At 31.6% G+C, this 15,981-nt stretch overlaps 2 protein-coding genes across 2 annotated transcripts; both read left to right on the top strand.

Annotated features, from left to right (window-relative positions):
* Nucleotides 1-2,469: 2,469 nt before the first annotated feature.
* On the top strand, nucleotides 2,470-7,182 carry LOC134692528 (uncharacterized). The gene is made up of 3 exons (XM_063552985.1): nucleotides 2,470-2,693; nucleotides 4,654-4,750; nucleotides 5,840-7,182. Exons 1-3 carry the CDS (start codon nucleotides 2,499-2,501, stop codon nucleotides 7,180-7,182), a joined length of 1,635 nt encoding a protein of 544 aa, XP_063409055.1. The 5' UTR covers nucleotides 2,470-2,498.
* Nucleotides 7,183-7,415: 233 nt separating this feature from the next.
* On the top strand, nucleotides 7,416-8,144 carry LOC134692527 (ankyrin repeat domain-containing protein 50-like). The gene has a single exon (XM_063552984.1). It carries the CDS (start codon nucleotides 7,416-7,418, stop codon nucleotides 8,142-8,144), a length of 729 nt encoding a protein of 242 aa, XP_063409054.1.
* The last annotated feature ends 7,837 nt before the right edge of the window (nucleotides 8,145-15,981 follow it).

Genomic DNA, 15,981 nt, shown 5'->3' with positions numbered 1-15,981 from the left:
GGAACTTAAAAAACTGAATGACTTAAAAAAAAGAAGCATATTATTAACGCAGAACAGTGGTAGTTACTATTTCCCCGTGGAGGTTGGTTTAAAATTCTACAACTAAGTCATCCCGCCATCGTGTTATTTTCTTAAGGTTAATGTTTGAGTTCTTGGTTTTCCTTTTAACTTATATGCCTTGTCTTTATGCTTTTTTGTTGTTGCCATATTTGCTTAATTCTATAGTGATTTAGATTATAACAGAATAGAGACTGCTGTAGTCCCATTTCGGAAATGTTTATCTGTTATGTCTGATCGTTTTGTTCACACCTGTTTAACAATATAACGGAAATTCATGCGATGATCATTAAATTGAGAGGGTTAACGAGTTGGCTAGCTTCGGTATTTTGTTATCTTACTTTTGGCAAAAAGTTTCTTATATTACATTATTTTGAATGTTTTCTCATTTAAATTAGAGGAAATAAAAGATCTACATGCCAACAAGAAATTACGAAAGCTAAATAAGAATACAGTAGACCCAAGATTTGATAATGCTGTGCAATTTTAAGCATTATCAAAAATATCATAATTTGTGGACTGTACGCCATAAAAAATTAACCGTTGATATTAACTGCAGGGAGTGTTTATATGCATTTGATCCCCATATTTAAAGTAAGATCTATAAAACAGCGAGTATGAAATACCACATACATTGTAACTGCTGATTTTTTCCTTCATATTATAATTTATTCTTGTAATCGTCTTTCGTGCAACCTGTATATGGACGAGTTGTTTGCTGGTTCAACTACACAACGTCTTACAAGATGATGATACCTTTTATTTGAATAATCGTTCGGATAAAAATTCTTGAAATTCTTTAGGTCAATGTCGTCTTGATATCTTTTGATAAACAGATATATGGAATAAAAAAACCTACATATTTGGAAGAAGGATAAACATATTTCCAAAACTGTGTATACAAATATACATATGTAATTTTAGATTATCGTTGAACATCACAAAAATAATTGTTTTATTGCTTTCGTCGGTACGATGATAATGATAATCTGTTAATCGTTTTTTTTTTTTAATCTTAAACGACGTTGCTTATTTCGTATATAACAAACGTATAACAAGAGTAAACATAAATAATTACAACAAACTGAAAATGCAATAAGCCGTTTGGTTACTATTTACACCACTGGGTAGATGCCACTGATGGTGGACGTTTCGTCCCCGAGGGTATCACCAGCACAGTAGCCAGCACTTCGGTGTTGACATGAATATTAAATATGTGGTCATATTTATAAATTTACTGTTTACTAAACTTTGAATTTTTCGAAAAACTACGATTTTTTTTTTATCCTAGGAATAGATTACCTTAGCCGTATTTGGCAACCTTTTTGTAATTTTGAATCCTCAATGCTCTTAAACTTCGTACTTGTTTGGCTTTTTGAATATTTTGATATTAGCATCACTGATGAGTCTTATGTAGACGAAACGCGCGTCTGGCGTACTAAATTTTAATCCTGGTAGCTTTGAAAACTATTGGTAGCCAACGTGTTGTCCGTTTATATTTGACTTCAAGTTATTAGTTTTCATCAACCTTTGGTATGTTTCGCCTCTCGTGTGGAAAATATTATTTTGTCTGTTGTGTCTTCGTTTTTCTCTTAAAGCTTTGAAACGAAAATATTTTACATTTTTATCTATACTGACGATATATAGAGATTACCTTTTAATCATTTGTTTGATAAATTGTTAACCAAAAGGTGGTGAGTGAAAACAAAGTAACAAACGTACAGCGAATGTACCTTTTTTATCGGACTTATAACGAAATTTGAATGGCAAAATTAGAATGAAAGAAACCACCAATCACACTTAACAGATATTAAGTTTACCTTGTTCTATCTATTATGAATTACCTATTTTTTTTGTTCCTGCAAATCAATCAAAATGGGCACAATCGAAACACTTAAAATAGGCAAAAGCTATGGTGAATTTTGTTTCAATTTCTATTTCCATCATAAACAATCATGTAATACCTTCCTGGGTTTATTGTAAATTCTACTTTTTGAATGTGTTAATAATTTAAACAAAGTTACATATAATATGTTTTGCTTTTGTTTTGATTTGATGGTTAACAGTCCTGTCTTTCCCGAATAACGTATTTCTATTTCAAAATTGAATAATAAGCCAAGTTTCACTGATAGATTATTTACATTTATATAAATAGTCATTGTGGTTTTATTTTAAGGTGTGTCGATTATCAAGTTGATTAATTGATATAACTTCAATTCTTATTTTAGGAGTAACAAAACGAATGTCAAATGTGGAGTTGAAATTAACTTGCCTTTTCGCATAACATGTTGTAATTTTTTCATTGCCTTATTAGCTTCAATATTCTCTTTTGTATTTTTTTTTATCGCTGATGATTTATAAATCATTTCATAAATTCATTTAACTAAAAGCTTAGTGTATTTATAGGTTCTATAACATCTCAGACGTTTGATGTGACATTAATGGTAGCATTAATCAGGAACGTGACAAACTTACCTCAACCTGCAGGGGGATATGATAATTTACCATCGCCAACAGGTATCACAGCTACAGACGACCTGGCAAGAATTAAATACTACCGAAACAAGCTAGCTCATATTAAAGATATGAAAATCACATCTCCTTTCTTCTTGATTGCCTGGGAGGATATAAAAGGGGTAATTATAATGTATAGTCCTCTCTAGCATTTTGTCTAAAGTAATTGTATTTTTTATATGTATATATCATCATGATCATATGAAGTTTTCAGATAAATATGAAAATTTTTGGGGTAGACCAAAATTTAAATTAAAAACAAATTACATTTGTGTAACCATAGGACAGATACTTTAGGTATATAAAAAAAAGGTTTTGTGTAGCTCAGTTGGTTGTAAAAATCATGAACTTATTTTTTTTTGTAATTTCGTAACATCCGGAATAGTTTGCGATTACAGTAGCAAATAGTGTAAATTTAAGACAAGTAACTCTAAACAAACAGTAGTGTGTTGTCATCCGCAATCTTGGATTAAAAAACATCAGAATACAATCGGTTTGGATACAATTAGGTCAACCGCGGTGGCGAAAACTATTTGCCTAAAAGCTTTTATAATAAGAAGGTCGAATGCCGACATGTTTCATTTCATGGAAACATATGCCTTATCAGCTAAGGGTTTCATCTTGTATATGCCTCTGGTCCGTTCAAAAATTTTCAAGGTTCAATGTGCAAAATAATAGTTTACATAAAAAGGTATGCTTGGTGCATGGCAATATTGTAAGTTATCATTTCCATGGATCATTGATAATAATCAGTAAATGCAGGTCATACAATTCTTGTTTAGAATATTCTGTAAACAAAATCATCGAAAATAAATTTCATGGGACTTAGTCGGTAGCTACTGTTTAGATTTAGACTGACTGTAATATTTCATGAAACTGTTGTTACTTAACCGTAGAAGAGTTTTTAATATATGTGTTAGCACAAAGACATAGAAATATAAGAATTTAGTTCAAGCAAGTCCATGTTTTCCTTCAAAGTTCAACATTACGTCTTTGTTGATTTCAAAATACAGTGACTACTAATAAAATGTCAATACATAAAAGAATCAATGTCAACTCTTGTTTTACAAATATGTTTGAGATATGAAACAACTGTCAGTTATATACTGTCAGTCTGCACAGGCAAATTTTACTCACATGAATTTCATGTGAATTTAAATTAATATGAATCTCACGTGAAATTCACATGAATTTCACCTCAAACGAGCTTATACGTGAAACTCACGAAATAGTGTATTTCAAATAACATATGAATTTTAAAATTTAATTAAAATCATGAAAACTATCCATTTTTTGTTGTAAATTTTACGTGAAATTCATGAGTAAAATTTCACATCAGATTCATGTAAATCTCAATTCATGTGAAATTCAAATGAAAATATTCACGTGAGTTTCATGTATAAGCTCAATTGAGGTGAATCTCACGTGAAATTTTTCATGGGAATTTCATGTGAGATTCATGTGAAATTCATGCGAGATTCATGTGAGATTCATGTGAGAAAATGTTGCCTGTGTATAGCTATGTTGTGTCAAGTGTACTATTGGTTTTTTTTCTGTTTGTCTTTTAGCCATTGCGTTGTCAGCTTATTTTCGATTGATGATATGACTGTCCATCTGGTATCTTTCCTTTCTCTTTTTGTGCTGACATAAATTGTCATTGATATGGTTATTTTTTAAAATTTACTGTTAAATTTTTTTGATTTTTTTGAAATACTAAGGCTTTTCTACCTCAGACATAGATTACCGTAGTTGTATTTGGCAAAACTTTTAGGAATTTTTGGTCCTCAATGCTCTTAAACTTCGTAGTTTATTTGGCATTTTTAACTTTTTGGATTCGAGTGTCACTGATGAGTCTTTTGTAGACGAATCGCGTGTCTGGCGTATATACTAAACTTAGTCCTGGTATCTATGATGAGTTTATTTATATAAACATATAAGGTATAAATCGATATTTGTCAATTTAGGTCAATATTGAGCTTGGCATCTGTCAATTGTTTAAATATGTCCTGTCTTATGGCTCCTACATAACCATGTAGATGTCTCAGCGTTTCGCCAATTCAGTTATAAATGTGTTTTTTATAGGCCGTAGAAAGACTAGGTGGTTCACAAATGGCGGAGGAATGCAAGGAGCTTAGAACAAAATATTTAAACCAATCAACTGTACCTTGGAACATAAGACGTAAGTACAGCAACATTGAATTCGAAAATCTTTTTTTTATGATTATAAATGCAATTAACAGTCATGAGAGTTAATTGGAATTCAGAATCCCAAAAAAACTTCCCAGTATTATTATACAACTTTCAAAAATAATAGGTCCCCAGGATAGGGAGGTATCATTTTCATCAATATTCAAAAGTTAATTTGGACTTTACTTTATCCAATCAATGTAGGGTATAAAACCGAATTGAATTAGACACTTTGACCTTTCATCACATATAATAGCATTGCAGAACACCTTCTTATACATGTGTCAGACGTTTCAGTATAAAAGAAAGTTATAGTATTGCCAATTTGTGATAAACTATCTTATATGATAAACAGTCAGGGGCTTTACTTAAACAAGTTATTTTTTTTAATTACTTATATAAGTATTTTTTTATTTTAAAAATAATAAAATTACTTAATAGAGTTATTTTAATTTGCAACAGAAACTTACACTTAATGTAGTTTTCATGATTTTAAACAACATTTTATATCATAAAATGAAGGTTTTATCAGATTTGAGAGGAGTAAAGAGATTAAGGGTAACTTTGAAAATAATGACAAAAATATTACCTGAATAAGTTATTTTAAACATTTTTGAAAAAAAATAGCAATAACACTTATCTAAGGCACATATTTAACTGATTTAGGTTACAAATTATAAATAACTTCAGGTCTTAATTAATTCACAAGTATCTATCTATTTATATCAGTCTACCTTCAAGATTTTAGAGGAAAATGATAATTTAATAGTCCCAAGAGACCAATCTTTGACCCAGAAGCGTCGGTATGAAAGATAAGTGCGTCGGAAAGTTAATTAGTGTTTCAGAAGAATTAGTTTTTAGATATCAAGGGAAAAATAACCAGATAACTGTGAAAATTATTGAAAGCTAGTAAAATCTGTATTCTTGGACACCTATAAAAATAATATTCAGAAAAATAACTTATATAAGTTATATTTAAATTAGCCTCGTTTTCAACATTACTTTTATAGGTAATTTTAATTATTACTTGTTTAAGTAATGCCCCTGACTGATAAATAAAACGTTTGTTTTGATATTACAGTTCAGTTCAGTCAGATAATGAATCAATGGAAGAAGAATGATGCATTGTTTGTAGAGACCAGAGCAGCAAAACATGTGCTTAAATGTATAATGGAAAACAGTTGTGTTACTATCACTGCTAGTTCTGGTGTTGGGAAGACATCAATACTCCAGCATTCATTTTTGAAAATGGCGAATGATGGTTATGATGTACTACCAGTAACAAATCCAGATGACATTATTAAGTTTTATAATCCAGAACAGAAGACATTGTTTGTTATGGATGACTTTTGTGGAACTTATTCCGTAAATTATTCTGACCTTAACAATTGGGAAACAGTTATCAAGCGTGTTGAAAAATTCATTCAAAACAAATCGACCAAAATCATCGTCGCCTGTCGGTTACAAGTGTATAGAGACGAAAAATTTGAATCTTTGACAATTTTCAGAACCACTGTTTGTAATTTGTTATCAGACGACTTATGCTTGTTGCAATCGGAAAGGAAATCAATAGCAGACTTATATCTAGGAACAGAAGCTGCAGATATAATTCAATACTGTGATAAATATGATTGTTTTCCACTACTGTGTAAATTGTATCATGATAATACTGACCTAAAAGATACTGAATTCTTTAAAAATCCATTCTCAGTGTATGAATTAGAGTTGGAACAACTAAAGAAGAAGGGACACTTCGTTAAATACTGTGCACTGGCTTTGTGTGTCCTTAAAAACAATGCACTGCCGGAAGAAATGTTAACAGAGGAGATAAGTACATTAACAAGAACAGTCATCGAGAACACATGTGAAGCATGTAGATTAGATAAGGGAACATCGAGATTATCCCTATTAGATGAACTTAATTCGCTTGAACAGACATTCATAAAAAAAGAACACGGGGTATACAAAACTGTACATGATAAACTTTTCGATTTTTTATCTTATTATTTTGGAAAACAGATGATTCAGTGTTTAATCAAGAATGCAGACAGTAATCTTATTATGGAAAGATTTTTATTTGAAAGAGAAAACGACATGGACAGCTTCATCACAATTGTTCCACCTAAATACCATAAAATGTACATACAAAGATTAGTCGAGGATTGGTCAATTGGGAATGTAATGCATGTTTTCGCTAATAACAACATGGAACAATCAAAGTTCAGACAGACACTTTTAATTCATTTGAACACACTTGATGAATCACACCAAAGACAACTAGCTCATACCCGTTGTGTCAGTTCAAATGATACTGTCTTGTTACAATGCTGTTTTAGAGGTGACAAACCTATACTGAATGGTGTTGTGATCAAGAAGTTGATGCTAATCTTTGTAGGTTTGATGGTACAAGTCCCTTATTTGTAGCATCAGAGGAAGGCTATACTCAAGTTGTAAAAATCCTTTTGGACAACAAAGCAGATATTAATAAATGCAAATTTGATAGAACATCTCCCCTGTTTGGGGCTTGTCTGTATAATAATGCAGATATAGTAAAACTATTACTTGAAAACCGGGCAAATGTTGATCAGGCAAGAAATTATGATAGGTTAACTTCCCTGTGTGTTGCTTGTGCAGAAGGTTACATAGATATCGTAAAAATGTTAATTTCTTACCAAGCAAATATTAATGAATGTAACAGTTGCGGATATACTCCTCTGTTATTAGCCTGTCAAAATAATCATGTTGGTATAATAAAATTGTTAATTGAAAACAAAGCAGACATTAATGAGAGTAGTAATAGTGAAACATCTCCACTGTGTGTGGCTTGTCAAAAGAATAACATTGATATAGTTCAGATCATGCTTGACAATAAAGCAGACATAAATATGTGTGATGATGGTGGAGAATCGCCCTTACTTGCTGCCTGTGAAAGGGGATATTTTGATATAGTAGAGCTTTTACTGCGTCACAAAGTAGACATAGATAAATGCTTAGATGGTCTGCAATCTGCCTTACATATTGCTTGTCAATATAATCATGTAGATATAGTGAAGCTGTTGCTAGCAAACAATGCAGACATAAATAAGTGTCCAGATAATGGGGAATCTCCATTGTTTGTTTCTTGTCGATATAATCATGTCGATATAGTAAAAGTGTTACTGGATAACAAGGCAGACATAAATATGTGTAGAGGTAGTATTTCTCCTATATTTGCAGGTTGTCGTGAAGGTCATACAGAAATAGTTAAAATATTACTGGAAAAAGGAGCAGATATCAATACTTGTGCAAGTGAAGACGGACTTAATTTTACCACACCCATGCAAATAGCCACTCAAAAAGGACACAATGATATAGTGACTTTGATTCTTAAATATTCCAACATGTAATCTGTAGCATCAGAAGGAGGCAGATAAACACGTGTTACGACTGTTTTTTATAACTCTATAGAATAGAAATGAAAGCAAATTGATATATATTGATATATATATAAGTACGTCTGAGTCAGTGACAACCCTACAACAGATGTATCCATCGGATCGCCATCAATGATGGTGATACATGGCTGTGTACATAATGTATATACAACTCGTCTAAACATCAACCCAACAATGTTAGATCTGTAAATTTGCTTTCGCAAATTTTTAATTCTTCCCTCGCCGGGATTCGAACCCATGCTACTGTGATATCGTGACACCAAATCGCCTGCACTGCAGCCGTCCCGCTAGACCACACGTGTGGTCTAGCGGGACGGCTGCAGTGCAGGCGATTTGGTGTCACGATATCACAGTAGCATGGGTTCGAATCCCGGCGAGGGAAGAACCAAAAATTTGCGAAAGCAAATTTACAGATCTAACATTGTTGGGTTGATGTTTAGACGAGTTGTATATACATTATGTACACAGCCATGTATCACCATCATTGATGGCGATCCGATGGATACATCTGTTGTAGGGTTGTCACTGACTCAGACGTACTTATGAATATGATTATTTTCTGTGACTGTATCTTACATTAATTTGTAGGATCCTTTACTATAGATAATTTAGCTGATCTGTAACAATAACATCTTCATGCCTTATATATCATGTACTGTAGTACGCCGCTAGATTAAAACTGACGTGGAAAGGTAACATATGGCCACCTAAAGCTCTTTTTTTGAGAGCCCAGGTGGTCGTGTGGTCTAGCGGGACGGCTGCAGTGCAGGCGATTTGGTGTCACGATATCACAGTAGCATGGGTTCGAATCCCGGCGAGGGAAGAACCAAAAATTTGCGAAAGCAAATTTACAGATCTAACATTGTTGGGTTGATATATATATATATATATATATGTATTACTGTCGTTGTACTAAGTCATTATAATATGCATTAACGGTACCAATTGTCCCGCACCAGATGCGCAATTCGATGTCTCTTGATGCTCTATAAATTAGTAATATGTTTTTGATTCAAAAGGATACAGAAAACAAGTTACAAACGGAATTTTGTTATATGGAGTGGATTTTCATTATGTCTGTAGTATCAATGATTATAATCATTAACGATAAGACAATTTGAGATCATTATTAATACAGTACTAGAACACTCTCAAACCTCAACAATATAAGAAAGACATAATATGAAATCCAAACATAATTGATGTTCAATAATCACTTTTCCATGAATGTTTGACTTTTCGAAATACCTGTCCAGTCAAAGAGAGTATAAAAACATTGAACAAATACTGCTACCTTATACTTAAAACGGTTACATAAATGAAACAAATTAGAGGATTCCTGATCTTTCAATGTATACTGGCATTCAACAGATTTGGAGTTTATTTTTGTAAAAATAATAATAAAAAAAAAGTTCAGTTGAAATGCTATTTAAAATTAGTACGAACGTGGTTACTACATATAATGTGTTTGTAAATATTTTTAATCAGTATATTTCTGCAAACATGCAATGTTTAACTATAAATGCTCACTCAAATTAGTATCCAAAACGTTCTTGTAATGTCTTGCATAAAGTGGTATGTTTTACGGCTAAAATGGAATATCTTAAATTGTTTGGCCAGTCTCTAGCCAAGAGCTAGTAGTTCTATGTTTTTTGTTGGTTTGTGATTGATCTATATGTTTTTTGTATCTATTTTTGCTAAAGAATAAGAAATCAAGAGTGGGGGTTTCTAAATCTAATTCAATATAAAGTTTTTGTCTGGAGGAATTACGTCGTAATCCTGTAATAATTCTAGCAGCTTCTATCTGAATATTTTCAAGAAGCTCGGTCTCATGCTGGGAGCAATTGCCCCATATTACATCCCCATATTCTAATATAGGTCTAATAAAAGCATAATAAATACGTATAAGTTATTTCCTATCTAATAATTGTTTAACTTGACGAATCACAGAAAGGCGATAGCATGTTTTTTTATAATTAATATCAATATGCGTGTGCCATGAAGCTGATGACTGAAATGTTATCCCAAGATGACAGTGAATATTTATTTTCTCAACCTCTTCGCAATTAATCCAAAAAAATACAGATGGATGCTCCCTTTCCCATCTAGTTGATACAATATTTTTAGTTTTTTCAGAGTTAAATTGAACAGCCCATGATTTTGCCCAATTTGAGGTAACATCCAATTCATCATGCAGTAAAAGAAGCAGCTGCTACAGCATGATCATCATCTACTATGACAAATAAAGATGTGTCATCTGCAAAAAGTCTAATATCATTAGCAATGTCATTTACTATAGCAATCATATAAATAAAGAAACAGAAAGGGTCTTAACCTGCATGTATACCCCTTAGAGTTGATGAAAAGCCTTCTGAAACTACCTTTTGTTGACGATCCGAAAGATAACGTTCTATTCAAGATAAGAGCTGGTCATTTAAGCCAGATTGTTTAAGTTTAAATAAAAGTCCCTTATGTCAAACTTCATCGAAAGCTCTTGATACATCAGAAAAAACAAACCTTACATCCCTAACACTATCCATATTACTTATTATGTTATGATATATTTCGATTAACTGGTTAACAGTAGAATCACCTGCTTGGAATCTAGATTGAAACTTTGACTTTGAAGGTTATTACTCCTCATATAATTATAAAAATGTTTAGAAAAAACTTTTTTCCATAATCTTACATACAACACTAGTAACAGATAGTTAAGAGCTGAATGTGGACTACCTTTCCCTTTAAAAATAGGATTAACATGTGCAATTTTCCATTACAGTGGAACCTGATTAACTGATAGAGACATATTAAATAACTTAGTTAATGGTTTAGAAATAAAGCTAGCAACCTTTTTTAAACTTCTAGGACTAATAGGATCATCAGTTCCAGCTGGTTTATTAACATTCAAAATTTTTAACTGGTCTTAAATGTATTTCTAAGTGATGACAAATTTGTTTAAATGACATGGAGAAGGCTCATAATTATCAGGAATTACGGGTTCTATATCAATATTAGCTATATCAACATAATGATTGTTCAAGATCTCTGATTTGTCCAATGGATGAAACAAAATTTGGCGTCATGTTCCAAAAAGGGGGGAATCTCTGTTTTGAGTAAGACATGATACAGACTTGGCAATGCCTCACTATTTACCAGAGGGAATAATTCTGTCAATAAGTTGGGATGTCAGTTTGCACTTATAATCATCTTCTTCCTTTCTAACTAAACTGATAATTTCGAATTTCTCTAATTTTTTCCAGTGATCTGGATTATTTGAAGTTTTCGCTTTGTGGTGAATTCTATTACGATGTCTTATCTTGTTTCTTATGAACTTGTTCATTAATGGTTTATCATTTGGTCTAACTGTAATAGTTTAGTAGGTATATATATATTGACAGTACTTTCGAACGTTTTGACAAAGTTCATATAAACCTCATTTATAATATTTGAATTAAAAACAACATTATTCCGGTCAGTATCATTTAACTGGTTTTTAAGAGCTTCCTAATCTGCACGCTTAAAATCTCGAATTTCTCTATTAAACGAGTGTTGTTTAACAGTTTTAAATGAAATTTCGACTGCAACAGGAGAATGAGAACTGCATATCGGTGTAAGTACAGTTACTGATTTAATTAAGTTTTTGCGAGTAGTCACACATAAATCAATACAAGTACCAGTTCGGTTGTAAAGTTGGTAGACTCCCAAACAACATTTTTCAAGTTTAACCGGTTAAGTAACTTTTTAAAAGAGTTACTTGAGTTTGAGATCATATCACAATTGAAATCACCACAAAGAATGTGTTTTATCTATTAACTCATTAGATAAGTCCCATATATTAGAATTTGCGTTTGGAGGACGGTATAAAACACCAACTAACATTTTTTCATTACTACAATTCTTCACTTCAACCCAAAGTATTTCAAGATTGCTTACATATATTTCATTCCGTATGATAAAATGTAAGCTATTTTTATATAAATGGTCACACCTTCGTCATGTCTATTACTAACTAACCTAAAGGTTTATGACACCCATTTAATTTAATTTGGTCATCAGTAATTGACTTGTCAAGATGAGATTCTGATATACAAATAATGTCATACTCGTTTAGTTCATTGTTAATAAGATCTAACTTAGGAAGTAAACTACACACATTATTGTGTTCTATTTTCAAATACTTTTTGTTACTCTGATCTAGACCTGGATTTTGCTCAATTCCAGCAACCAGTAATAAAAACTGTATAATTCTACTGAGGATAAAAACATTTTTAATAATTATAGGGAGGATAATGTTATGTATAAAAATATAGTTTACAAATTTACAGATTCATGTTAAAACATTGAACAGTCGAAACTATCAAAACTTATAATGAATATATAGTGAAACATAAGCACATGATGTACACTTTGGACAGATCTTTGAAACCGAAAGATGACGTATACATTTATTAACAGGACACTCAAACATAGACGAGATAAAGTACAAAACAAAACATATAAGTACAGAACATATATATAAAAGGGAAACATTAATAAATAACAGATGTTGATGATAGCAGATATCACTTATCTTGTGATACTGTAATACTATTGAAAAAATTAGCAAGGTCTGTGTTCATTCAATAATCTGTGTTTTTGAAATACTAAGATGTATGGCAGTAATTGTAAAGTGAAATGTAGAAAACAAAACAAAAGCAAAATAAATAAGCAAAGTAGGATAACACTTCGCCTGAATTTCAGGCAAACATTGAATAAAGCGCAGTAAAATTGACTAGACTAATCTATAGAATATGCTTGACAGAAGTTTATTACCTTGACTTAATTTTCAATGTACGAGTGCAGACAGAAGTGAGAAACACAATTTGGCAAATGATTAGGATTATCTATGTTTAAGTTTATGGAGATACTGTATACACATGGATATTGATGTATGTGACATCCTTCACTTTAGCAACAATTACCCAGTTGCTTGAGTGTAAATCTCATGTTTAAAAACGAGTAAACTGTGGAAGTACATAATTGAATTTGTATATTTACAGCAAACCGGTATATGAGTATTTCAAAATCAAACCAAATACGTAGGAAACGTTTATTTTCCGGTAAATAGTTACAAAATAAAAATAGTTGATTGGTATGAGAGACAGAGAAACAAATGTCATCCCAAGGTTCAAGTTGGTGTTGTAGGCAACAACATAATTATAGATGAACAGGAATGATATAAAAAAATATATAGTACTTGACAATATCAAACAAATATAAAAAGCATGTTCAAGTGATTTTATACACACATTTTATTCTTTCATGTCTTTGTTTATGTCGTCAAATATGTCAAACCGATGTCTAGTTCCTTCCTCGTCTTATCCATATACATGAGTATTCTATGCATTGCAACAACTTCTGACAGGTTGATGTCTTATTTGACTTGGTTTTTTAGATCATTAATAACAATATCTGATTGTTATCGTGATTCAATAAATGTTTTTACAAAGGAGTAAGTTCGGTATGGGTCATATTTGGCCCCAATTATAAAGTTCATCTTTACAAGACAATAAATGTTTTAAGTTGCCTTAAAGACATGTTGGATAGTTAAACAGAACTGTTGTTGTCAAAGTTTAATTCTAACACGTTGATTTTTACATCCCAAAAAGGTCAAGATAAGGGATTTTGGTGAAATTTGACAAAATCAGCTAGATTTCACCCAAATAAAGGACCAGGAAACATAGAGCGCAGGCGTCGACAAGCTTAAGATTCAAATAAGACATGATTAATGTCTTTACAAATGTCTCTACTTTTATAACCACGATCTCTAAGTGTATTTGATACAATAAATGACAATGTTTTCTCAAAGAAACGAGTGTGTACATTGGGAAAGTGAAGATATTTTTAGGAGGAAAAGCGTAGTGACAACATAGTGGAGTCGTGATTTAATCGTAGTAACCTTATTAAGATCGTAATACGAACGGGACGGTCTTGATAGAGCGTATATAGATCGTGTGAGTTGTGGTGAGTTTTTATAAGACGTAGTTAGAGCGTGACAAGATCTTAACTAGAACGTGTTACTGTCGTAGCGGAATTCTCGCTTATTCTTATCATGATCATAGTAAGGTCGTAGTATGATCGTGGAAACTATATGGATCATAGTAAGGTAGTAGTATGATTGCGAACACTACACGATATTGAATATACACGCCAACCATACCATGACCTCACCATGATCTTATTCTTTTATAGATCGTAGTGGGATCTGCATGGTCTTGGTCTAATGTGATTTTGGTTCAACCTTTTAGAATAAGTTTATTTAAGTTTACACGGATCGTTTTTCCTGGCATAAGGTTAACAACATCTCCGTTATAATGAGGATTTGGTATCCCGTTTAAAATAAGTTTTCTGCAAGTACAACCAAACTTCAAAACAAAATTTTAATATTTATTTAGGAATCTATAAAGGTTTTAGTAATTCATGGTAACACAATTCTTAATAATTTACCAGTAATAACTAGATTACGTTCAGTTCATTAAAATCTAAAACGTCACAACAGACACGGACATAGTGAACGAGGTGTGATATATACACAGTAAGATTTTGCCACCAAAAAATCACTATCCAAATAAGTAAAATAAACAATAGTGAACAAAAAGCCGTCCCTTTAGTCGGAAATTTGAGTGTTAGTGTTGATTTCCTTAATTGAAGGATATTATTAGAGAGTTATGAAATAATTTTTGATTGCTGTCATCAAAGAGGTTCAAAAGTGGTCTGGTCTTTCCACCATGTTAAAGACTGACCTAAAATTGTTTTAAATTGCTGTGTCATTTGGGATCTTGTGGCGAGTTTTCTCATTGGCAATCATACCACATCTTCTTGTTTTTATTTTAATGTATATTGTTTTCATATTTTGAAACAGACTTGAAAGTGCATAACTTATTATAAAGACATGTGTCAACTGTTTACCTCATATTCTGACCTTAAATGTGAATAGTATTGTGGTGAGGTGCAACTCATACTACTTTTCAATCTTTAAAATCGAGACTGGAAAACAAAATATTCGTTTTAATTGTTTTTAAATGTTGTGATGAAAATGCCTTTATAGCAGAAAATGCCCAATATCGCTTTTATTTATTTTTGAAAGCCATTCTATGCTATAACATGCTTAAATCAAAGGTATTTTGACTTTTTTTGATAGTTACATCGTAAACTATAACACATTCTCTTATTTTATAAAGGTTAATTTGGGAACGAGTCTTAATTTTATGCTTCTGTATTATTGATAGTAATAAAAAGATGGAAAAAAATAACAACAGAGCATTCGATTACATTCCTGTTTATTGTCCCATTTTCGAAAAAAATATAAAAATTTCATGCTCTCGGTATTAACCATAATTATCAATTATGATTTTAAACAATTAAGGAAAACCAATTGACAATCTAAATAGATTAGCTTATTCAATTGTTAGTCTACTTTATGCATAAACCTACACATGGTTACTGTTATAAGAATGTGGCTACACGCCGCTAAGTGATCGAGAAAAAGTGTGTGGTTCAAATTGTCTTTAGAAGTGTGCATTTCAATTCAGCGTTCGGAAAAAGTTAAATGAAAAATGCACATTAAATACCAATAAGGTCTACTATACGGTGATTTCTGTTCTGTTAAAAAAGTATTGTACTGTTGAACTAGTATGAAAAATATACGAAGAATCGCATTTCAATTAACAGGTAAACGTATATTTCTGACTAAATTATATTCAATTATTGCATTAAGTTTGACAGATAGTAAAAGGTATGTTTCAATTAA

Source organism: Mytilus trossulus, chromosome 12, assembly GCF_036588685.1.
Source record: "Mytilus trossulus isolate FHL-02 chromosome 12, PNRI_Mtr1.1.1.hap1, whole genome shotgun sequence".
In the NCBI taxonomy this organism is placed as follows: Eukaryota; Metazoa; Mollusca; class Bivalvia; order Mytilida; family Mytilidae; genus Mytilus; species Mytilus trossulus.
Note: the sequence above shows the minus strand (reverse complement) of the source record. Positions and strands in the feature narration are given on the sequence as shown.